Raw genomic sequence first — 25,885 nt, 5'->3', positions numbered from 1 at the left:
TTTATAACAAATTCAATGATTACACTCGGCGATCAAAATTCAGCTAATTAAATGAGGACTAATTGCTGCTTAGAGCGAATGATTGAGATGCGACAAATCTACGGTAAATTCACCCCTCATTAGAAACGTCCCTCTGAAATTTCTGCGTACCATCATAAAAGGGTGCCATGAATGCATTCACCTATCTGTAACACTCTGTATACACAAATAACTTAATAAAGACAAAAATAAATAAATAAATAATAAAATAATTGTGCTTGTATACTGTCAATTTTTATCATATCAGAATTTAAATTGATGATCACTATGGCTGTTGAGGTCACTTTTTCGATTCTTCTATTCCTTCCCATGTTTGGGCTATTTGTCTGAAACCTGTAACGAGATATATTTATTTAGTCTTTATTAAGTGGGCTCTACTAATCCAACTCACTGTAGGTGCATTTACAAATGAAATCACTAATTATTTACACAATTAATAATAATAATAATAATAAATGCCTTTATTTCATTACCTTGCATAAATATATAAATTAAAATAAGCTGTAAATATAAAACAAAAATTTTAACTAAGGTAAAGAAACCTCGTGGCGAGGTTCAGCATTGGGAGACAGCTCCTCTTGCTGATCTTCCACCTAACCACGAAAACCAAAAAGAAAAGAAAAGGATGACAAGTTGTAACATTTACCTAGACAATGTAAATTACGTATAATATGCCCTGGCGAGAGGACGAAAGAGAAAGTATGAAGAACAATACAGAAACACACAGTGGGAATAAAGAAAATTGATAATTGAACCGTCTAGAAAAATAAAGGTGGCAAGAAAGTGCATTTCCTTAATTTCGCTATGTTCAGACAATTTGGGGGTGGGGGAGGGGGGGGGGTATCTTTTTAATGGCATAAACAAACAAGATACGAAGAATCGGATATGATTTTCACTAGGGACTTTTTTTGATACTCGGCTCGCATTCGGAAACACGCCTTTTATCCGGTTTTATTCAATAGCATTGATCCTTGAACTCGTAGAAATCGATTGGCGAAGAATTAAAATCGTTGTCTCTTTTTGTTCTTGAGTTAGACGAGAATTTTTTCTTTCAAGAGAAGATTTTTCCGTCGCCCAAGGAACTTTTACTCCGATTTCAATTGCTGCGGAAAAAGGTCTTTCCTCCTACCACCTTGACAGAAGACGAAGTAATCTGTCCAATTAGAGAGAACCATAGATATCCTATCACCATAGACTAGTGAGACTAATTGATCACACAAAATAGCAGTTTTCCTAATCTGTTGAAAAAGGAAAGTGAGCTTTTTTAGACGCGCCTGGGCAAAATATGCTATCGACTTCGGTTTTTCCCCAATTGATAGGTTGTGTTACAAAAACAGAAGTGATTTGTAGGGCGTGAAGTTGCCCAAAATCCACGGATTTTTGAATCCAAAATCTATATGTGTCCAATCAAAATGGATGGTTCTAGACTAGGCTAAATTGTGTAAGTACTCAACGAATGTTTGTATGTTTGAAACGGGAAACTATAACTAATTAAATACCATTTCCAAACCATAATGGAGTTAAACCTTGTACCATCAGTAATCGTGATTTGAAGCATTAGTACCGTCCTAATTGCTCTCTTCTTCTTTACAGTATGCATCGGAACGAACGGCCGCTGGTCGGTGCCTTCCAATCGTGACCACCACTACAGAAATCTGAAGAATCGATTTACGAACTGCACGTACGTTGACGGCAACTTGGAACTGACCTGGCTGCAAGATAGCAATTTCGACTTGAGCTTCCTGCAATACATACGCGAAGTGACCGGCTACGTTTTGATCTCGCACGTCGACGTTCGACGCGTCGTACTTCCAAGTCTGCAAATAATTCGTGGTCGGACGCTCTTCAAGATGTCCGACTATGACGAGGAGTTCGCGCTGATAGTCACGACATCGAAAATGTTTACGGTTGAATTGCCGGCGCTTCGCGATATCTTGAGCGGGAGCGTGGTGCTGTTCAACAATTACAATCTGTGCCATGTGAAGACGATCAATTGGAAGGAAATCATCTCGGATCCGATCGGCAAGTACGTCTACCACTACAACTTCTCGTCACCCGAGCGACAGTGCGCGCCTTGTCATAAGAATTGTTCGGCCGGTTGTTGGGGCGAAGGTGTCGAAAATTGCCAGCGATTCTCCAAGGAGAATTGTAGTCCCCAGTGTTACCAGGGACGCTGTTTTGGGAGTAATCCGCGGGAGTGTTGCCATTTGTTCTGTGCGGGTGGCTGTGTGGGACCGAAGCAGAGCGACTGTATAGCGTGTAAAAATTTTTACGACGATGGTGTGTGCACCCAAGAGTGTCCACCCATGCAGATCTACAACCCTACGACTTACTCGTGGGAACCGAATCCTCATGGGAAGTACGCGTATGGCGCGACGTGTGTAAAAAAGTGCCCAGAACATTTGTTAAAGGATAATGGCGCGTGTGTACGAACATGTCCTAATAATAAAAAGGCGGAACGAGGGGAGTGCGTTTCTTGTACGGGGCCGTGTCCGAAGACTTGCACCGGTGACGTGCAAGTTAACGCGGGAAACATCGATACCTTTAAGGGATGTACAGTGATAGAGGGTTATTTGCATATTTTAGAGAACTCGTTCACCGGTTATCAACACTTCTTCCCCAATCTAACGTTCGGAGAACGATACCCTGCAATGCACCCTGATCGGTTGCAAGTGTTCACTACTCTCAAGGAAATTACGGGTTTTTTAAATATTCAAGCGTATCATCAGGACTTTAAAAATTTATCGTGTTTTCGCAATTTAGAAGTGATAGGGGGGCGTACCTTATATGACTATTTTTCCTCGTTGTACATTGTTAAGACCTCATTAGAATCTCTCGATTTGCGTTCGTTGCGCCGAATCAATTCCGGTACGGTCGCCATATTGGAAAATAAGCATTTGTGTTTCGCCGAAAAAATTAACTGGAAAAAGATTAAGAAGAGCATGGAGCATTCGGCAATGTTACAGAATAATCGCAGTCCAGATAATTGCAGCGCGGCTGGGTTGGTTTGTCACGAGCAGTGCACCAAGGATGGATGCTGGGGAAAGGGGCCCGACCAATGTTTAGCTTGCGCCAATTACCGATTGGGAAATATGTGTCTCCAAAATTGCAGCGTAATTCCAGGGTAAGTGGTTTGATTCAGCACACACACAACGGTAACGGAATATGCAAGCAAAATTCAAAACGGTTTGAGCGTGAGAGCTTTGGTTCCATATTTAATAGCGACACTGTATATTATTATTTACTATACAGGGTGGAAATTTTATCTGGATCTGGATCTATATCTCGAAAGCTACAATTTTTACAAAGAAATTTTGTATGGTACCTATCCACAACTACAAGTTTGCGACCAATCTACTGTGTATTTTAAATTTTTGGTCAGTGGCGTGTATGCTTCCAAAATTGAAAAAAATTCATAACTTCCAAACCGTTCATACGATTAATCTGAAATTTATATGTATTGTTGCCACCCTGTCCCTTACATAATGCATACATTTGGAACAGATCGAATCCATACTTTTTGAAATATTACAAAAAACGCGTTTTTTCAGTTTTTAAAAAAATTCTAGTGCACTACCGATTTCATAAAATGCGTATAATAACATTTTAAAGATTTATGCGCTACATTTGTTAAAATTTCAAAAAGAATTTAAGAACATTGTGCAGTCTGCGCGTGCAATTTATACTATGTACGATATATGTATTTGTCTTTAAAAGTTTAAGTTAAAAATTTCTTCATAAGTAAGAAATCTTGACGATCAATATACGCACGCGCAGGCTGCGCAATATCACCTTTTTTATTTATTAATATATTTTTTGAAATTTTAACTACAGATACTTCTAGTAAAGGCAAACATATTTGCATATTGTAAACATCAGATTACTGTGCGCATGCATCAATGTCTTGTTTATCGAGATATCTGTTTGAAATTTAAATCGCAGATGTTAAAGGCAAACATATCTCATATTGTAAACATTAGATGTGCGCATGGGCAGTCTAAATCGAAAACTATATACAAATGTCATTAGCAAAGGCAAATACATCGCAGATAGAAAAAATCAAATACGCGCATGCGCAGATTGCAAAATGCCAACTTTTTTACTTATGAAGATCCTCTTTAAAATTTTAACCATAAACGCATTTAGTAAAAACCAACATATCGCATTTAGGATAAATTAAATGTGCACATACGCGAACTGCGCAACGTCAACTTTCTAATTTATGGAGATATTTCTTTGAAATTTTACCCATAGATGCCTCTAGTAAAGAAAATCATAGCACACATAGCTATCGCCTTTTGGGAAGTATTGATCAATGCATGGAAACTGCACTGAAGTTATTCGTCTTAGGGCAAGCATCTTTTTACGTATTTAATGCTAAATAGTTTAAATAAAAAGTGAAGGAAAGAGGCCCAAGCTTGCGATGACACTGGGACTTATTAAAGTACGATTCAAAACCTTTATCTGGGGAAGGTGGCTACCATGAGGCGAATAACGAGCACTTTAAATTGTAATTTTCCTTTCTTCCTGAAGGATAAATGTCCTCTTCTCTACAACCCCGCCCCCTCGCATATTTGCGTGAGAGTCTGATATCGAGAGCGACTGGTCTTACGTCGAATTAAGGGTGGCATGTAGCTAAATTCGTCCCTACAAGTTACAACTAAAAATTGTAATCGATAAGAAACCAACCCTATGAATGCTGCCACAATTGCACAAAAAATACTGGAAAATCGCCATTATTGCTTGTATTGCAGCAATAGCCGTCTATATATCCTATTTATTCTATTTAAATTTTTTTATGATTTAAAATTCACGATTATAATTATACACTGTGTACGTAAATAGGCTCTCCTCCCCCCCTTTTAAATAGGAAACTGACATATCACGTTGAAATTTGGGGCCGAAGGGAGTACATAGCTGTTATTCAAGACGCTAAAGGGATATTAACTATTGAGTGAAAGACACGATGGCAAGTTTCTCTTTATCGTCGTGTATAATACAAAGCTTTTATTTAATAGGAGAAGCCATATAAATCATCGTAAAGCTTCTGTCATTTCTGAATTTAATTTAGACTTCAAAAATAGCGAGCTTAGGTTCTGCCGCCACGGTCAAGTTTCCATAGAAACAGCATTCTCATATGTTCTGAAGTTCGCGTCCCGTTTAAAATTAAGAGTGAGAGATGTCATTAGAATGCACAATCATCTGTTTCACTTAATCTACCCTTACGGTTAAAGAGCGACTTTTCGTACTCATTTTAAACCTATTAAAATGTCAAATGTAACATCTGCTATAAAATACAGTAATGTATTAAATATCTACTACTTCAATGACATAAAATAGACATTTCTAAGATGACGACTATGCGCTATTTTGATTGTTTTCTCTACATGAAAAGGAGGTCATGTGGCATGTCTTTTTAACCGCAGTTCATCTCCCAAGTATGCACTGTAACCCCACAACAGGTGGCGCTTCGGCAAAACGTATGGTTTCTGAAGTTTACAAATTAAAAAGATCGCACGGGAGCATCTATTAAGACCGTTTATAGTATTTACGTCTCGTGTATCGCTGCGCCTTTAATTTAGCGATGTAGCAATTTTTGACATAGATGTTCAGTAGTTCAATTTGCTTTTATAAGAAGTACTGGAGCGTACAAAAAAAGCGGCTTTATATTTATAATGTAATGGAATGTAGGTATAATTAAATGTAATTGCTTATTATGCCTTTGTATTATGAGAGGGATGAAAGGATATCGACACGAAAGATTTAACGTGTTTATTATTAAAAAAATACAAATAATTTACTCTAAATCTAGTTGGTAATCGGAACTATGGATAAAATGAACTTCAAAATAACGTCCCTCTCCATTAAAAAAATTCAAAATGGCGCACTGTCATAACAAATAGGCAAAGCAAAAATATGCGTATGTTTGAAAAGTTGTGTGCAATAACTGTACAAAAATGTTGTACTTAAAAATCTAAAAAATGCCATGCGATTCTGGCCACTTTTATTCTCCGACGAAGACTTACAGTTAAATTTTTTTTCTTTGGATACGATATTTACGTTTTTAAAGGTATCCACAAATTTCGAAACCAGGATTCCATTTCGTTATATAAATTATACAAAAATGTTTACAAAATATCTCCCCAAATGCTCTTGCATTACCTTACAATTTCCTATTATTTCCTTCAATTTCTTTAATAACGCTTCGGTTTTGTTCCCGCATTCCCGCGTCGCCTTCGGTTTAACTGGACCTTTATTACCGCATTGCTACCTATTCCCAACCTCACATGGTAATATGAAACACGTAGTTTTCGCTGCCTAATCGCATAGGTCAGGTTTTTGCCAGGTAACTGGTACGGAATAAACGCTCAGACCATACAGAATATACAACAGTACACGTGACGTCATAAATAATACAATAATATAGTTTAGCTATATAGAAAGATGTGTGTTACGTAAATCACAGTTTCCTTTCTTTTGCAGGATATATCGCGCAAATGACGAAGTTTGTGAGTTATGCGACGAACAGTGCGGTTTTTCATGTTACGGCCCCGGCCCTGACAACTGTACCACATGTAAACACTTACGCGACGGCCCTTTCTGCGTTTCAAAATGTCCGGCCTCAAAGTATGAGGATCGCGGCGAATGTAAGCCCTGCCATGTCAACTGCATCGACGGCTGCACCGGTCCGCGCAACACGCTAGGGGTAGGCGGCTGCAATTCGTGCGAAAAAGCGATAATGAACGAGAACGCGACGGTGAATTTGTGCCTGCACAAGAACGAATCGTGTCCGGACGGTTACTTTTACGAATGGATCGGTAGGCCTCAGGAGCAAGAGAAGCTGAAACCTTTGGCGGGAAAAGCGATATGTCGAAAGTGTCATCCGAGGTGTAAGAAGTGCACCGGATACGGATTCCACGAACTCGTCTGCCAGCTTTGTACCAGTTACAAGAAAGGTGAGCAATGCGAGGACGAGTGTCCCGAACAGTACTATCCGGACGACAACAGTCAGGAGTGCCTCAAATGCGACGAACAGTGCAGGGGTTGTACCGGACCGGGTCCACGAAACTGCCTGCAATGCGAGCACCTGAAGTTATATGACGACGACCCTCCTTCGCCGAATTCGACATTTCAGTGTATTGCAGTATGCCCACCAGAATATCCCAACAAAATCTTCTCATCGGAAACGAACGAGTATCCTTACTGTTCATCTGAGTACATGGCCCATATGAAGAGTCCCCTGCAATCTCAAAGCGCGTCAGTGATCTACGGAAGTACAATTGGTGGTACGCTATTCATTGTGGTTACCGTAGTCGTCATCGTGATATTCTACTTCTATTGTAAGAAACTGAGGCAAAAAGAGGATACGTTAAACATGACCATAGCGTTACAAGGACTCGAAGATAACGAGCCTCTGCGGCCGACTAACGTTCAACCCAATCTGGCTAAACTGCGTATCATCAAAGAAGCAGAAATGCGTCGGGGTGGTATATTGGGTTTCGGCGCGTTTGGAACTGTCTACAAGGGCATTTGGGTGCCCGAAGGTGAAAACCTCAAAATTCCGGTTGCGATTAAGGTGCTGCGTGAGGACACCGGCGTCAACACGAGCAAAGAATTTTTAGACGAGGCGTACATCATGGCAAGCGTCGATCATCCGAATCTGCTACAGTTGCTAGCCGTTTGCATGACGTCACAAATGATGTTGGTGACGCAACTAATGCCGTTGGGCTGTCTGCTGGATTTTGTAAGAAACAATCGTGAGAAAATCGGGTCCAAGCTACTTTTGAATTGGTGCACTCAAATCGCGAGAGGTATGGCCTACTTGGAAGAGAAGAGGCTGGTACATCGCGACTTGGCCGCTCGAAACGTTTTAGTACAAACTCCCGCCTGCGTCAAAATTACCGACTTCGGACTGGCGAAGCTGCTCGACATCAACGAGGAAGAATACAAGGCCGCCGGAGGAAAAATGCCCATCAAGTGGCTGGCACTCGAATGTATTCAGCATCGCATTTTCACGCATAAATCGGACGTGTGGGCCTTTGGCGTAACCATATGGGAGTTGCTTACTTTTGGCGGTCGACCGTATGACAGCGTGCCCGCCAGAGATGTGCCCGAAAAGTTGGAGAAGGGCGAACGGCTTCCGCAACCAAAAATTTGTACCATAGATGTATATATGATTATGATTAAGTGTTGGATGTTGGATGCCGAGAGTAGGCCTAGTTTCAAGGAGCTGGCGGAGGATTTTTCGAAAATGACACGAGACCCTGGAAGGTATCTGGTTATTGTTGGCGATAAACATATGCGACTTCAAAATTTTCCATTACAGGTGAGTTGTACCAGTCTTGTATCTCGTTGAATTCTGTATGAATTTTTGAATCAAAAGTATGAGATTTTGATATGTGCTAATTGATATACAAATAGTATAATTTATCCAATGTATTTAAAACATTCTGTAAAGAGTATTCATCCTTTTTTTGCCTGTAATTTATCCAATATATTTGAAACATTTGGTAAAGGGTATACATCCTTTTTGTGACTCAGCCTTGTATGGTAGTACCAGAGTTTAAGCATATGGCAAAAACCCCGATCCTCGCTTAAGAAACCTTTTATATTCCAGGAGGAAAAAGATGTGGTGCGCAACCTGGCTTCATCTATGGAAAATTCTGGAAGCCAATCAGGAGAAGAATATCTACAACCGAAATCTCGAGCGCCTTTGTCCGTTGGCGGTTTAACATCTATGTCTGGATCAATACCTTCCACGCTAGCATCGTTTTGGCCCAACGCCCCACCTCATACCATATCAGATGGTAGCTGTTCTCCTCAAAATCAGCACAACTGGAATCAAGAGCGCCTGCGCTACGCGAAGGCGCACGGTTTAGATCCGAACTCGCTAAACATGGGGAACAACTCCGATTGCTCAAGTTTACAATATCGAGACGACTCGCTAAGCGTATTCAATAAAGAAGATATCGGCTCTGACGAATACGACGCCGGACGATCTCAAGCGCAGGTCGGCAGCTTAAAACTCGAATTGCCAGTCGACGAGGACGACTACTTGATGCCGTCCCCGCAACAGACGCACACGTCTTCCACTTATGTAGACTTAATAGGCGATAGTAGTAAAAATTCCGACGATACTTCCACTAACATGTATCAGTCCTACGCAGACTTCTGTAAAACGAACATCGATAACCCGGAGTATTTAATGGGACCGGAGGCGGCGTGTCAGACTTTGGGCATTCCCACCGTCTCCGAATTTGTACACTCCAACACTGTTGCAAACGATAATAATGTAAATAGTAAATCTAGTAATTATGTACCTCAGAAATCGTTGGAAGATGAATCCGATCACGAGTACTACAATGACTTTGATCGTTTACAACGAGAATTGCAGCCGTTGCAGCAGAAGGGGGAAACGACTGTATAGAAGTGAAGTGGTTTTTTTTGGTGAGGCTGTGCCAACGCAACAATGTGAAGAAAAATACTTAATTAGCAATAAACGAGAGGCGACTTGAACTTTTTTGTGCCATTACGCTTAATGTTAATGGCGCTTTTATTGTAAGGTATAACATATCTAAACACTATGTAAAAATGGGGTAAGTTATGGCTCGAAAACAATCTTGCCCGTATTGTCTGTGATATTTAATGACTACACTCTAGTTATTTAGTTAACAAATTGCCTGTCTTGTATGTTATTTTATATAGTTACAGTACTTATTGTATCTGAGAAGTTTTTACAAAGCAATAAAAAAATATTGTGCTTAGATCTAATTTGGTATACGTAATCGGCCAAACAAAATGTATAGTAATGTAAAAATATCAGTGATCGGGTACCATCCATTTTATAACGGTGTAAAACGAATTTTTATAAGAAAATGTATATTGTTTTATTTCAGTTGTACTTTTATCTGTGCCATTATATGGACTAGTGCCTTTGTATTGTAAACTTTAAAATTCCTTGTTCAAATATTGTACATTTTGAATGTTTTTTTAAATAAATATTTGATATTAATTTATTATTTTTTTTTTCATATAAAATGTGTACTGGATCCATACCATTTGTAGAGGAGGCAGACAATCTATTTCTACTTCTCAAGTTTTAGTGTTCTTCAACCCTGGTGCGAAAATGGCGTATGGTTTAGTTTTCAAATTCCAGCGACTATTTTGGAAGAGACACGACTGTAGGGTTTAGGTAAATACAACAAACTGTGTTACATAAGTACGTCTGGGCAAAGAGTAATTATGGTTACTCTTTGGTCTGGGCATCGATTCCCGAAGTTAGTTGATAGGGATAAGTTCAATTTTAGCTGCATTCCCGAATCGTGGACAAACTTGATGAGCTAACGAATCACAGGCAAGAATTGAACTGTCACTTGCCAGTTGTGTATTTCGTTTTTGCATTATAGATACTAAAATAAGAAATATACTATAGTGCAGCGGAGAGACCCGCGAAATCGTTCAAAAAATTTTTTCGGAGTAGAAAGAATTGGGACCCACACCATTTTGTTCAGAAATGTTTGAACCTTCAGAATCTCGCTTTACGACATTTTCCCGTGGTCCTGACAAAAGTTATAGGCCGCTAAAGTTGAAATTTACTCATTTTCGCGCGCGCGACTAGACCACCGAAAGTATTTATTTTCTCAGCAACTAAGCGATATACATCAATAATTCCTTTTGTAAAATGAAAGTACATTTATAGCAGAATCTAAAGCATTCATATTTACCTACCTTGTTATGCACAGTTTTTAGAAAAATGACCGTCAACTTCCAAAATTCGTGTAGCAGATGAAAAGTGCACACTTTGAACTTTTATTTCACGATATCGATTTCCAATATTCATAGCTCATTCGATGCTTCAAAGCATTGTGATTATTTTATTTCCTATAACATTACCGTGAATTTTTCATAATAAAAAAGTTACAGTCATTTAAGTAAAAACCTACCGACCTCGCCGAGTCGGGAGTCGCGAGTGAGACGGAGAGGGAAGGATAGTCAGCAGCGTTCGCGCAACAAGGAGCGATGCGTAAGAGGTTCTACTCTACTAAGAAATTTCTCTCCGAATAGTTTACCAAAACTAGCCATATAGGCCGTTTACAAATGCATTCCGCCGAGTTGTATTGTAAAATCTCAAACAATTCATTAACTCCATGTATCTCAGTTCTTTGGTGAAATATACAGGGTGTTACATATAATATAAGTATGTAAAAAAATTGGGTGGTGACTGGTAAAGTTGACAAAAACAAGCATTTTTTCCAAATAAACCGAGGGTCCAACGTATTTCGTTTAGGAGCCACCCTCAAAAAAGTGGCAAAGTTTCCATTTCTCCTTTAATTTTTTTCTCGGCAACCATATAACAGTTACAGAGACTGGTGGTAAGTCTTTGAATAGGTTTTGCTGTATGCCCTTTCCGGGCTCTCCGCTGCGCTAGAATAGAAGAGATAGCGACAGTGCGCGCTTTGTTATTCGCAAAGTCGCACGTGGTTTTAACCTCAATTTTGTGTTTTGGTAGGTACACTATTTACATTTTTTATCAATCAGAAATGGTAAAAGGATCTTGGGTATCTCGAATCATTCTTCGAAAAAGTCTGGCACGATTCCTTTCTTCCTCTAACTCTAAATCCTCAACAATTAAAAAATTTATTAATCCAAAAGCCATGATGCACTGATAAATAGGTACGATTGTAGCTACTGTAGGGTTAGGGCGAACATAAGGTTTTGTTTATAAAGTTTAAAATAGTTCAAAATCAGATAGCCACCTTAGCAAAATAAAAGAGCAAACTTAAAGAAACATAAACTTCCTATTACACCCTAATAAAGCCCGTTTGTAACGATCACTTATGTATTTAGTAAAATTTTTAGCCCTTTTTTACTTCAATAAAGATAATGCTATCCTAAAAATGTCATAAATGATGAAACTGTATGTAACATTCCATAATATTGTCAATTTTTTAGTACCAGTAAAATGTAAACATTTGTACATAACCTATGTTATTTATTTATTTATTAAATAAATTTTATTATCACTCTCTTGTTCTGGGCCCTCAACAGGCTTGGGCCCAATTACAGAGTGATCCGCATAATGCTTTTTAGAGGTGCCTCTGCAGAAGGTCTTAAGTTGTTCTATACTCCTCCGGTATTTACCTTACGAATTAGGAAAACTGCAGATCTGGAGACTAGATATTTATCTTCTGTAAACTAAGGTCTCTATCTACTGTCAACGTGTTATAGTGAGCTTTAAAAATGAATATAAATTTAATTTTAATTTTACAAATTCCCTATTATCTGTCAAAAATTACTAAAAAATTGAGGGAAAAATAGGACAGGTTCTAAACATTACAAAAATAGGACAATTTTCAGTTCCTATCCAAAAAATTGATCAAAGTTGAAGTATGAAATGTTCAATTTTTTTGTTCCCAAAAAAATTATTTAAAAATTGACTAAATAAGAGATCGTTACAAACGGGCTTATGAGTAGAAATTTGGTGTCATGGCGCCGTCGAAATTCTTTTTAGACCGTTGAAATCAGTTAGAATCGGCCCCCAGGTCTACAAAATGCGAATTTAAAGCGAAATTTCAGGGAGCAACCGGACAAGTGGATAACGCTGCTCTGCTCTGATATAATGCGAACTGATTTACGTGTATGATCTTTGGTGTGTGGAAAACGCTAAAACCATAGACCACTAAAACGTAAAAAAGTCGATCTCAGTTCGTCAGAGGGCAGAGGGCAGCAATCCGTTGATGGTCTGTGGGCAGCAAGTGGAAAACCCTATAAATGAAAAAGAGGTCAGTGACTGAGAGTAGCTAATTAGTATCTTTACTTGCCATTTAAAGAACAATAATGAACATGTAGAGAAAGATTTTGTAATATTTTAGGTAAGTACCTATCAAGTATTTACCCCCGCATTGACCTATTTTTACATTTACTTTTACCAAATGTCATAGCTTCTACATTTACATTAAAGTGTTTAAACATAAGAGCAAGGCAGGCTTATAATAAACATATTTCACCGACGTTAACGTATATAAACCTCTCGCCAGGAAAGATTGCCGGTCCCAGAACACTTCATCTCGGTCTACAATCTGTGTTTGACTAAAGATGTGAGCGACTTCCTGGATAGTATCGTGACAATATTGAACAAAAAGACTTTTCGTTCAACATTGGCACGATCCTATTCCGGAAGTCGCTCGCATCTTAAGAAAAACATATAGATTGTAGATCGACACAAGGTGTGCTGTGACCGGCAATCTTTCCTGGCGAGAGTTATAATAGCATTGTTTATTCCGAAACAAAGATAATATTGTATTACTTCCACTGAGCATTAGATTTTGTTTGATTAGGTATGGACGAACAGAAGGTCCAACATCATGCGAAGTCGCTTAGGAGCTCGTTAATAATTGGAAGAACTTGACAAAGTTTGTATTAGTCCAAGTTACTTGTCTGGTTGCCCTGGGATTTCTATTGTTTATACGAAAATAGATTTTTAACACATTTACTTATAAGGTTATTGTTGTTAGGTATGGATGGAGACGAGGATGGAGATAATGACAGACTACTCATTAAAATTGAACCAAAACAAGAAGAAGAAATTCATTCCTTTCTTCAAGGACATACTTCAGTAAGCAACAAACTTTTGGTGACAATAAAGGATGAAATTACCATTAGTACGCCAAGTTCAAAATCTCTTTATAATGAAGAAGTACAGTCACAGTCTGACTTTCACGTTTTACCTAGGTGCAAATCAGTGTCTAAAGATTTTAAATGTGCTGATTGTGATTATAGGACAAAAGATAGACGCGTCTTCAAACGACATGTTTTAAAACATAAAGTTTCTCAAGATTTTAAATGTGCTGATTGTGAATATGCGACAAATTATAAACGGAATCTTAAACAGCATCTTTTAAAACATAAAGTTGAGAAAGATTTTAAATGTGTTGATTGTGAATATGTGACAAATTATAAACCGCACTTCACACGACATCTTTTAACTCATACAGTTTCTAAGGTATTTAAATGTACGGATTGTGATTATTGGACAAATAATGAACGGAACTTTAAAGAAAGATTTTAAATGTGTTGATTGTGAATATGTGACAAATTATAAACCGCACTTCACACGACATCTTTTAACTCATACAGTTTCTAAGGTATTTAAATGTACGGATTGTGATTATTGGACAAATAATGAACGGAACTTTAAACGACATTTATTAAAACATAAAGTTTCTAAGGATTTTAAATGTGCTGATTGTGATTACGAGACAAAAGATAGACACCTCTTCAAAAAACATGTTTTGAAACATAAAGTTTCCAAATTTTTTAAATGTGCTGATTGTGATTATGGGACAAAAGATAGACGCCTCTTTGAAAGACACGTTTTAAAACATAAAGCTTTTAAATGTGCTGATTGTGATTATAGGACAAAAGATAGACGCCTCTTCAAACGACATGTTTTGAAACATAAAGTTTGTAAAGATTTGAAATGTGCTGATTGTGATTATGAAACCCATTATAAAAGCACCTTTAAACAACATCTTTTAACACATAAAATTTCAAAGGATTTTAAATGTGTTACTTGTTATTATGGGACAAATAACAATCAACTTTTTAAACGACATCTTTTAATACATCAAGTTTGTCAGGATTTTAAATGTTCTGATTGTGAATATGCGACAAATTATAAACGGAACCTTAAACAGCATCTTTTAAAACATAAAGTTGATAAAGATTTTAAATGTGTTGATTGTGAATATGCGACAAATTATAAACCGCACTTCACACGACATCTTTTAACTCATACAGTTTCTAAGGTATTTAAATGTACGGATTGTGATTATTGGACAAATAATGAACGGAACTTTAAACGACATTTATTAAAACATAAAGTTTCTAAGGATTTTAAATGTGCTGATTGTGATTACGAGACAAATTATAAATACCTCCTGGAACAACATCTTTTAACACATAAAGTTTCTCAGGATTTTAAATGTCTTGATTGTGATTATGGGACAAATAATAAACGGAACCTTAAACAGCATCTTTTAAAACATAAAGTTGATAAAGATTTTAAATGTGGTGATTGTGAATATGCGACAAATGATAAATGCAGTTTCAAACAACATCGTTTAAAACATAAAGTTTCCAAAGATTTTAAATGTGCTGATTGTGATTATGGGACAAAAGACAGACGCCTCTTTGAACGGCATGTTTTAAAACATAAAGATTTTAAATGTGCTGATTGTGATTACAAGACAAAAGATAGACGCCTCTTCAAAGGACATGTTTTAAAACATAAAGATTCCAAAGATTTTAAATGTACTGATTGTGATTATGAAACCAATTATAAAAGGATCTTTAAACAACATCTTTTAACACATAAAATTTCCAAGGATTTTAAATGTGTTACTTGTTATTATGGGACAAATAACAAATACCTTTTTAAGCAACATCTATTAATACATAAAGTTTCGCAAGATTTTAAATGTGCTGATTGTGATTATGGGACAAATAATAAACGGAACTTTAAAAAACATGTTTTAAACCATAACGTTTCTAAGGCTTTTAAATGTGTTGATTGTGGTTATGAGACTAATTATAAATCGCACTTCAAACGACATCTTTTAACTCATACAGTTTCTAAGGTATTTAAATGTACGGATTGTGATTATTGGACACATAATGAACGGAACTTTAAACGACATTTTTTAATACATAAAGTTTCTAAGGATTTTAAATGTGCTGATTGTGCTTACGAGACAAATTATAAATACCTCCTGGAACAACATCTTTTAACACATAAAGTTTCTCAGGATTTTAAATGTGCTGATTGTGATTATGGGACAAATAATAAACGGAACATTAAACAGCATCTTTTAAAACATAAAGTTGATAAAGATTTTAAATGTGGTGACTGTGAATATGCGACAAATTACAAATGCAATTTCAAACAACATCTTTTAAAACATAAAGTTCACAAAGATTTTAAATGTGTTGATTGTGACTTTGAGACAAAGTATAAATTATCTCTTAAACAGCATAGTTTAAAACATAAAGTTTATAAAGATTTTAAATGTGCTGATTGTGATTATAGGACAAAAGATAGACGCCTCTTCAAACGACATGTTTTAAAACATAAAGTTTCCAAAGATTTTAAATGTGCTGATTTTGATTATGGGATAAAAGATAGACTCCTCTTCAAACGACATGTTTTAAAACATAAAAATTTTAAATGTGCTGATTGTGATTACGAGACAAAAAATAGACACCTCTTCAAAAAACATGTTTTGAAACATAAAATTTCCAAATATTTTAAATGTGCTGATTGTGATTATGAGACAAAAGATAGACGCCTCTTCGAAAGACACGTTTTAAAACATAAAGCTTTTAAATGTGCTGATTGTGATTATAGGACAAAAGATAGACACCTCTTCAAACTACATGTTTTGAAACCTATAGTTTCTAAAGATTTTAAATGTGCTGATTGTGATTATAGGACAAAAGATAGACGCTCCTTCAAACGACATGTTTTGAAACATAAAGTTTCTAAAGATTTGAAATGTGCTGATTGTGATTATGAATCCAATTATAAAGGCACCTTTAAACAACATCTTTTAACACATAAAATTTCCAAGGATTTTAAATGTGTTACTTGTTATTATGGGACAAATAACAAATACCTTTTTAAGCAACATCTTTTAATACATAAAGTTTCTCAAGATTTTAAATGTGCTGATTGTGATTATGGGACAAATAATAAACGGAACTTTAAAAAACATATTTTAAACCATAACGTTTCTAAGGCTTTTAAATGTGTTGATTGTGGTTATGAGACTAATTATAAATCACACTTCAAACGACATCTTTTAACTCATACAGTTTCTAAGGTATTTAAATGTACGGATTGTGATTATTGGACACATAATGAACGGAACTTTAAACGACATTTTTTAAAACATAAAGTTTCTAAGGATTTTAAATGTGCTGATTGTGCTTACGAGACAAATTATAAACACCTCCTGGAACGACATCTTTTAACACATAAAGTTTCTGAGGATTTTAAATGTGCTGATTGTGATTATGGGACAAATAATAAACGGAACCTTAAACAGCATCTTTTAAAACATAAAGTTGATAAAGATTTTAAATGTGGTGATTGTGAATATGCGACAAATGATAAATGCAGTTTCAAACAACATCTTTTAAAACATAAAGTTTACAAAGATTTTAAATGTGTTGATTGTGACTTTGAGACCAGGTATAAATCATCTCTTAAACAGCATAGTTTAAAACATAAAGTTGATAAAGATTTTAAATGTGCTGATTGTGATTATGGGACAAATGATAGACGCCTCTTCAAACGACATGTTTTAAAACATAAAGTTTCCAAAGATTTTAAATGTGCTGATTGTGATTACGAGACAAAAGATAGACGCCTCTTCAAAGGACATGTTTTAAAACATAAAGTTTCCAAATATTTTAAATGTGCTGAATGTGATTATGGCACAAATAATAAACGGAACTTTCAAAAACATCTTTTAAACCATAACGTTTCTAAGGCTTTTAAATGTGTTGATTGCGGTTATGGGACTAATTATAAATCGCACTTCAAACGACATCTTTTAACTCATAAAGTTTCTAAAGATTTTAAATGTACGGATTGTGATTATTGGACACATAATGAACGGAACTTTAAACGACATTTTTTAAAATATAAAGTTTCTCAGGATTTTAAATGTGCTGATTGTGATTATGGGACAAATAATAAACGGAACCGTAAACGACATCTTTTAACACATAAAGTTTCTAAAGATTTTAAATGTGCTGATTGTGATTATGGGACAAATGCTAGCCGCCTTTTCAAACGACATGTTTTAAAACATAAAGTCTCTAAAGATTTTAAATGTGCTGAGTGTGATTATGGGACAAAAGATGGACGCCTTTTCAAACGACATGTTTTAAAACATAAAGATTTTAAATGTGCTGATTGTGATTATGGCACAAAAGATAGACGCTTCTTCAAAGAACACGTTTTAAAACATAAAGTTTCTAAAGGTTTTAAATGTGCCGATTGTGATTATGGGACAAATTATAGACGCCTCTTTAAACGACATGTTTTAAAACATAAAGTCTCTAAAGATTATAAATGTTCCGATTGTGATTATGAAACCAATGATAAAAGCAACTTTACACAACATCATTTAACACATAAAATTTCCAAGGATTTTAAATGTGTTACTTGTTATTATGGGACAAATAACAAACGTCTTTTTAAACAACATCTTTTAATACATAAAGTTTCTCAAGATTTTAAATGTAGTGAATGTGATTATGGCACAAATAATAAACGGAACTTTAAACAACATCTTTTAAAACATAAAGTTTCTAAGGATTTTAAATGTGTTGATTGTGATTATGAGACAAATTATAAACAGCACTTCAAACGACATCTTTTAACACATTCAGTTTCTAAGGTATTTAAATGTACGGATTGTGATTATTGGACACATAATGAACGGAACTTCAAACGACATGTTTTAAAACATAAAGTTTCTAAGGATTTTAAATGTGCTGATTGTGATTATGAGACAAATTATAAATACCTCCTGGAACAACATCTTGTAACACATAAAGTTTCTGAGGATTTTAAATGTTCTGACTGTGACTATGGGACAAATCGTAAACGGAACCTTATACAACATCTTTTAAAACATAAAATTTGATAAAGATTTTAAATGTGCTAATTGTGAATTTTGAGATGAACTATAAATCCCTCGAGAAATCCTATCTTAAACAGCATGGTTTAAAACATTTATAAAAGTGTCCAAAGTTTTAAATGTGCTAAGTAATTGCAATTATGAGATTGGACTTTGCGCAACATTTTTTGGGATATGTTAGTGGTTATCTTCACATGACAGGGTGCTCCTCAGCTTCTCCCATTGAAAGAACAAATTTAACGATTACGCGACATTAGAAAAACAGTTGAGTAGTTTTCAGGGTCTTTTTTTTCACTAAGCTCATCAAGCCATGGCTTAGGGCATGTATGCTGAATGGGTCCTCATTTGGACTCGCATTTGGCAATTTGAATATTTAATACGTTTAAAATCATTCCATTATACATATACACTGAAATTAAAAAAAAAATATCAATTTATTTAAAACGCTATAAATAAGAAGTAACGATTAACACGAATACATTAGGCGTAAGACCTTTGTTGTCGTTGCCTTTTCCTGAAAAAAAAAATATATATATATAGTCAAGTGGGTTATATAGGGTGTTAATACAAAGCCGTTACACCCTAAAATGGCGGTTAGAACTTTTTAAAACAAAAGACTGTTCATATTTCCAACTTTTGATTTGGTGCTCCCGTTCGAAGTTATTGGCGTTCTTTTATTTTTCGAAAAAAAAAACTCCCTTATTTTAAGGACTATTGAAAAAGCAAACATTTAAAAAAATATTTCTCAGCTCCATAAAACATTTGTATTTGCAATTATTTTATATTTTTTAAATAACAAAATAGCGATTGATCAAAAATTAAAAAAAGTTTTTTTGAAAACCACTCCATCAATTTTTGAAAGTAAAACAAAATCACTACAAGATTTGTCCTAAACATTTTTTCAATTTTGATTTCCGAGCTGGCCCCTCTTCCAGAATAAATTGAAAAAAAATGTTTAGGACAAATGTTGTAGTACTTACATGGTGAAATACAAATGTTTTAAAGAGCTGAAAGATAGTTTTGAAAATTTTTGTTTTTTTTCAATAATCCTTAAGATAAGCTCGAAAATAAGGGAGTCTTCGAACTCTTACAAACTGCAAGGACTCCATATTATTTTTCTTATTTATTTCTTAGATACATGTACATACTATTCACAGTTGTAGTTATTATTTTCTTAATATATCTTTTATATTTGTCATCAAGTGTTAATTAAGCATATACATTATTTTGTAACGCACTATACCAATAAATATTTTAATTAGTTCTCTGTTTATTACATTCGAAGTACCAAAGCCCCCCCCCCCCCATCCAATGGTCCGTGGTTCAACAGAGTATCAGCGAATTCGGATTACCTTCAATAATTTTTCTTGTTAGGTGTATTTAAATAGGCATGTTCTTGTCAAAGTTAAATGCAGGTCTCTTATTGTAAAACTTGTAGTAAAGTGATCGATATTGTTAAAATGAAATCGATGTTTTCGAAGCTTCGATATTTCTAATTTTTAGCTAGGTAATTTCATCTTGGCATCACCGCACATTCATCAAGATCTTGGCACTGGAAATCCTTAGAAAGCTCGTTTTGATATATATATTATATGTATATGTACTTAAATACCCGATTTATTTATGTACTGAGTTACAGAGTACGTATTATTTATCACTCACGTCTATATAGATAACAAACACTTCTAGAACATTCTCGAATAAACATATTTCACGATGTGCTACATCCGCCTTCATTCCTTATTGCCGGTGACTACTGCTTTAGGTTTGATTTGATGGCGCCCCGATGTTTTAGTCTTTATTTGGTTTCCATTAAAAGCATAAAGTTACAAAAGAAAAAGTTTAAATAAAATATTCGAACTCAACCTTTGTAGCTAAAATTAGAGCTACTAATGTAAACTCATCTGAGCTACGCAGGTCGGCAATAATTATATCTGGTGCAACAGGAAAAGGCCATAAAGACCTTTATTATTATTATCATGGAATGCTTTCGAAAACCCTCCCAATTGCATCAGTTGTAAAGTACCTATTATCTTTTTTTTTTTTTTATTAATTAATACAGTTCAACACATTGTAACAATCACATTTATGTACATATATTTTTTAATAAATACAAATTATTTTAAGCACTGTGTTCATTGCGGTACTCTCTTATCCCCATCTCAACAACCTTTGCGTCGACTCCATCCTTGACAAGAATTGAAGTAACCCCTACCTCTTTTAGATCTCTAATATTTCTACTTTCATCATCAAAAAATAACATATCGCTATAAGGCACCTCCAACTGTTTCTTAAACCTACACAAACAAACACTGTAATTACCCATCCATAGCAATGTATAAAAATACCTTGCAAAGTGAGCCGTTTTACTTCCAGGATAGATCTCTTTATATTTAAAGTACTTGCTCCATCCGAATAATTTGATAAGCTGATTGGCTCCCTGTATTTCAGAGGTGCGTGAAGCTACACCGAGAGTATATCCATCTTCGTTTAGTTTCTTTAACACCTTTGGCACCTCCTTGTAACATGAAATTGTCGCTCCTCTAGCATCTACAATTTTTCCAGATGAACTGTAAGATAATACCAAAGTTGAAAAAATAGGATGTAATAGATGTAACAGCCTCTAGTATAATAATATTACATTATATAGACAGCGTATATTTCAATGGCTACAGGTGTATGGCCAACATTTACCTTTTACGGAATGGTGGAGTAACGTGTGTGTCAACCCAGAATGGCCACAAGGTATAATCTAAAAAAGTTATTGGTTACTCCACACCCAAATCACACTCTTCATTTACCCAAATCAAAAACGATCAATTTTGGGCGTGTTTCTGTAGACGACGTGGATGCAGCCATTGTTTCTACACATCGGGAGCAGACATTATTTCAGATGACATGAATGTCACGGTATGCGATATTGGTACATAAGGTAATTTTAACGCCTGGATTCATTTCAATCATTAATCACAGATTAAGTCCTTGAGATTAAGTAGATATTTTTATATTTCGAAGCTGGTAATTGCATAAGCAAAATTCTTCCGTGACCACTTAGTCCTTGTGAAAATTTGCACAAGGCTCTCGAAATCCAAAATTCCAAACTGTTAAATTTGCAGCATGCATTGCAAGGTTATGTAGGAGTTGAGGTAGTAGAGCTAGGGATTTAAACAATGAATAAAGATTTAAAAGAAAATCATGGACAATGGAGGTGATTGATTAGTATGAATAGTCATTCAAAAGCAAGAAGTAAAGATTCTTCCCATATTGTAGGGTCCATATTTTCCCTTTAATTTTTAATACGAATATTGCGAATGCAAAATAAAATTGATGTACACATACATACTTACCTGCACAATAAAAGTTAGGTTAATGTCATCTCCACTGTCCGGGTCCGCCACTGTCCCACAAGCAAAGAGTAACCATAATACTCTTTGCCACAAGTCATCTCAAAAACAAAGGTAACAAGCGGTATATTTAAAAATTTGACGGTAGATTTTTTATAAGCACCGTTTTAAGAGAAATGGGGTATGTTAGCTCTAAAAAAATCTATATCCTGCATTGATCATTAAATTAATTAAATTTGCTTGCTTATAATAATTTACTTTATCATTTAAGATTACAGATAATGTACGTACAATCATAGTATAATCATGGTATAATCTTTGTTAATTCATGTTAAATTAATTCCATGATAATGCCGAGTTAATTTTTATGCTTATTTTATTTATTGAGAATAAGCTTCCAGGTCAGTTGAGCGCAAATGCTGCTAAAAAGATATGAAGAGGTACAAATAATAGTATTGTGTAACTGCAATCTTTAGCGGTAGAAATTATATTGATTTCGGTAGAACGGTAGCTTAAAACTCAAAACGGTATATCTACCGCAAAAACGGTAGATCTGGTAACGCTGCATGCTTGTAACAAGTGATTTGTGAAGGTAACATGCCATGCCATTATCATAGATCATAGACACAGCTTACTTAGGTACTATCCCAGCTCCGCAACTCTCGAGCGGCGCGTTTGATCTGGCGGTCTACAACCAAGCGAGATGGAATGGTGCGCACTTTCTCGCGCTTGGGGTAAAAGTCGGGGCCGGATTAAACGAATTTTCATCACACGGTAGCTTCACAGTACCGTAGTAGGTGATTTTTGTGCTGTATTGTAACAAAGACTATCCTCATAGTCTTTGATTGTAATGTGAACGTTTAGAATTTGCTGTACAATATTACGTAATATTGCAATGAAAGTAGGGTTAGGTGTTTAATACATTTTTTGCCTAATTGAATTGAATTCGGGAAAATGGCCAACGTGGCAACACTGAGCTCAATTGCACGCCAAACAGCCAATGCAGTCTTTTACCCCAAGAGGCGGGGCATAAGCGCTGCCGCGTAGATCGGCGCAAACCGCTCCCGCCAAGAGAGTTGTGCAGCTGCATAAAGTAAGCTGTGTCATAGACATATGACATATGTCTCTATGGCCATTATATGTGATATTGTATACAGGGTGATCCTTGTCAGATTAACAACTTTTGCCACTACTTGCTCTCCTCGATCTCACTCATATCATATGAGAATAAGCATATGTCTATGTGATCTCACCATTCAATGATCTCACTTCGGAAGTAAAAATACAAACGCACTACCAGTCTTAGATCATGATCTACGCTCGGATCTAAGCATCCAGTATACGCCTATGATCTTGCCTTGTAAATATAAGAGCCATAATGATGTGTATGGTAAAAACAATATTGTGACATACCTATTAGTAGATACTTGTCGCTAGATACAGTTAGATACTTTTTAAGTATCAATTTACACATTATAGATACTTAAAAAATGTAACGATATCTGTAACTAGATACATTTTTCATTGTATCTGAGCGTCCTAGATACTTATGGCCGTTTGCACCGAGAAATTTAAGCGGAGCTTAGCTTGAGCGTAGCTTAAAATCCATGGCAACGATTATTGTGACAATGGTGGCCATGGATTTTAAGCTAAGCCATTGACTATACACCACGAACTTATAAATTAAGATGGACTGCTGATCAAACAGTTGCATAGAGGAAGAAATGGCCCTAGCATGGGCGCCGCCATGATGTGCACATTTTAGTTATTTTCTAGGGAATTTTCCTAGTGCTCAAGTTTTGAGACTATTGCAGCCTTGGAAAATGACACGTGTCACAGTAATTTATTTAGAAAACGTGAGGTTAATCTTGGGTTAATGCTTGTTTATTGGTTGATTTGAATTTCGCGCCAAGTGAGTGCACATCATGGCGGCCCCCATGTAGATGTCATTTGTTAATTCAGCATTAGCAGTCTATCTTATAAGTTCGTGCTATACACACTCATAAATTCATAATCAATGGCTAAGCTCAGCTTAAATTTGTCGGTGCAAACGCCATTTGACATTTTTTTTGTACATATTATTTGTCAAATATAAAAAGTTAATACAATTATCTATAGTTAAATGAAAGTAAGTATGATAAAACAACCACAAAAAATATCCAGTTAAGTCTAATCTCTAGTGGTAGGTATGGTAAGACAATTATACGTTTACATTATTCACAAATAAAAATATTAGTGTTATTTACCGGATTTATCCAATTGCATTTCTTTTCCTACCTATTCATCCAATGGCAAAAGACGATGTTGTACCTACTCACAAATATGGAATTTGGGTTTACGAGTGGGTCTCGGTGAAATAAGTGCACACGTCTTTATCCAACAGTTATTAGATATAAATTTGTCTTAAACTCAATTCCAGGGCCTTCTACACTTTTTTCCACTATGTTATCTAGATACAAAATATGTATATAAGTATGTGTAGGTATATCTGTCCCTAGATACACTGAAGCAAATGTATCTATAGATACCGTTTTTAAATGTATTTGTATCTAGATATTCAAATAAAAGTAGGTACCTTTCATAACACTGGGTAAAAGCTCCAATTTGGGTAGGATGAGAAGTTGCTCTCCTGAATTTACAACTATCAAAATGTGTCGGTTGGAAAGAAATGTGAAGATTTTAAATAATTCAAATTGACAAACGTAGACGTTTTTACCATCAAGAGAAATTACAAAGACTATAGAGACAGGTGTGGTTATATAGTGATGTTATTTTCTGTTTGTAGCTGTTTCAACCAAATACACCCTGTTGGTAGAAATTAACCTGGAAACCAAGGTGATGAAGTCATCTTGCTGGAAACAATTGTTGCAATATTATTATAACCATAGCAAAATCTACTGCGCAATTCGCTTACAAACCAATCAGCTCAATAATTATTGGGAAAAAAACATGGTGGACTTGGAGCGACCACACTGCGTATTTACCTTAGACCATATAGTACATGGACTGCTATTATCCCTATGCTTTCAATACAAAATGGGTGGTCACCGATAGAGGGCACTGTAGTGGGTATGTGAATCTAGGGTAAACTAAAGTCGTATGAACACCACTCGGATCGCGTAAAGAGTAGCTTTTATGGTAACAACGTAGTACGGGAAGCTTTAAATACTCTTGATTATCTTCTATACGTCCACAAATACGGATAGGTTTGCTTTTTTGGCATATCTAGGCGCTTAATTAATTGACGTTTGTTAATTTATAGGTTGACAGTCTCAAATCGTGTCTAATCGCACAACTTCGGACAGACTCGTTTACCTTGAAACTCACATACCCAGGCGATGTCCTTGACCATATTTTCGTTACAATTAGCAGTCCATGTACTATATGGTGTAAGGTATTTACACAGTCTATAGCTTAGAGAAGGAAAGTTCCTTAGACTATGATAGTCTGAGGTGTATAGCTATACTACGGGTATATTCGGCGTTAATATCAGAGTTGTGGATCAGAGGAGCTATGGCCGATCACGTGTCTGGACCAATAGCGAGTAAGATCCTTATGTTGCCACAACTACGTTTCGGGAAACAATCTGTACCCTCGGAATTAAAACACACACTTTAGTCCCTTGGTATTAGGTATATAATATACTATTACTTACTTTGTCACCGAACACCGATCGGACAGAAAAAGTGGCTGTGCACTGGTTTTATTATGAGCTTTTAACATTTCTTAAAATGGATTAAGCGATTTATCAAGTCGCGGGGGGAGGGGGGGGGGTTCCTTGGCCTTTAGTAG

At 35.8% G+C, this 25,885-nt stretch overlaps 3 protein-coding genes across 6 annotated transcripts in view; 2 read left to right on the top strand and 1 right to left on the bottom strand.

The window, feature by feature from the left end:
* Positions 1 to 10,051, top strand: part of LOC116173497 (epidermal growth factor receptor) — a 113,687-nt gene extending 103,636 nt beyond the window's left edge. For all 3 annotated transcript variants that reach the window (XM_031490999.1, XM_031491000.1, XM_031491002.1), the window contains exons 3-5: positions 1,633 to 3,163; positions 6,523 to 8,365; positions 8,657 to 10,051. In XM_031490999.1, coding sequence (XP_031346859.1) covers positions 1,633 to 3,163; positions 6,523 to 8,365; positions 8,657 to 9,466 — 4,184 coding nt within the window. In that variant the 3' untranslated portion in view covers positions 9,467 to 10,051. The remainder of the gene's footprint in view (positions 1 to 1,632; positions 3,164 to 6,522; positions 8,366 to 8,656) is intronic.
* A 2,707-nt stretch (positions 10,052 to 12,758) lies between these two features.
* LOC116174594 (zinc finger protein 708-like) lies at positions 12,759 to 15,492 on the top strand. The gene is made up of 4 exons (XM_031492533.1): positions 12,759 to 12,821; positions 13,554 to 13,958; positions 14,101 to 15,424; positions 15,480 to 15,492. The coding sequence occupies exons 2-4, from the start codon at positions 13,556 to 13,558 to the stop codon at positions 15,490 to 15,492; spliced, it is 1,740 nt and encodes a 579-aa protein (XP_031348393.1). The 5' UTR covers positions 12,759 to 12,821; positions 13,554 to 13,555.
* Positions 15,493 to 20,829: 5,337 nt separating this feature from the next.
* On the bottom strand, positions 20,830 to 22,315 carry LOC116174832 (magnesium-dependent phosphatase 1-like). 2 transcript variants are annotated; one of them, XM_031492833.1, is made up of 5 exons: positions 22,097 to 22,315; positions 21,551 to 21,613; positions 21,444 to 21,501; positions 21,098 to 21,319; positions 20,830 to 21,046 (listed from the first exon to the last, which is right to left on the bottom strand). In XM_031492833.1, the coding sequence occupies exons 2-5, from the start codon at positions 21,606 to 21,608 to the stop codon at positions 20,872 to 20,874; spliced, it is 513 nt and encodes a 170-aa protein (XP_031348693.1). In that variant the 5' UTR covers positions 21,609 to 21,613; positions 22,097 to 22,315; the 3' UTR covers positions 20,830 to 20,871. The 2 variants fall into 2 exon arrangements, with proteins under 2 accessions (XP_031348693.1, XP_031348692.1); XM_031492832.1 differs by having other exon boundaries at positions 21,551 to 21,904; positions 22,097 to 22,302.
* Positions 22,316 to 25,885: the final 3,570 nt, after the last annotated feature.

The sequence above is a fragment of the Photinus pyralis genome, unplaced genomic scaffold (genome assembly GCF_008802855.1).
Source record: "Photinus pyralis isolate 1611_PpyrPB1 unplaced genomic scaffold, Ppyr1.3 Ppyr1.4_LG6, whole genome shotgun sequence".
Taxonomy (NCBI): domain Eukaryota; kingdom Metazoa; phylum Arthropoda; class Insecta; order Coleoptera; family Lampyridae; genus Photinus; species Photinus pyralis.
The sequence above is the reverse complement of the archived record's forward strand: the minus strand, read 5'-3'. Positions and strand labels throughout refer to the sequence as shown.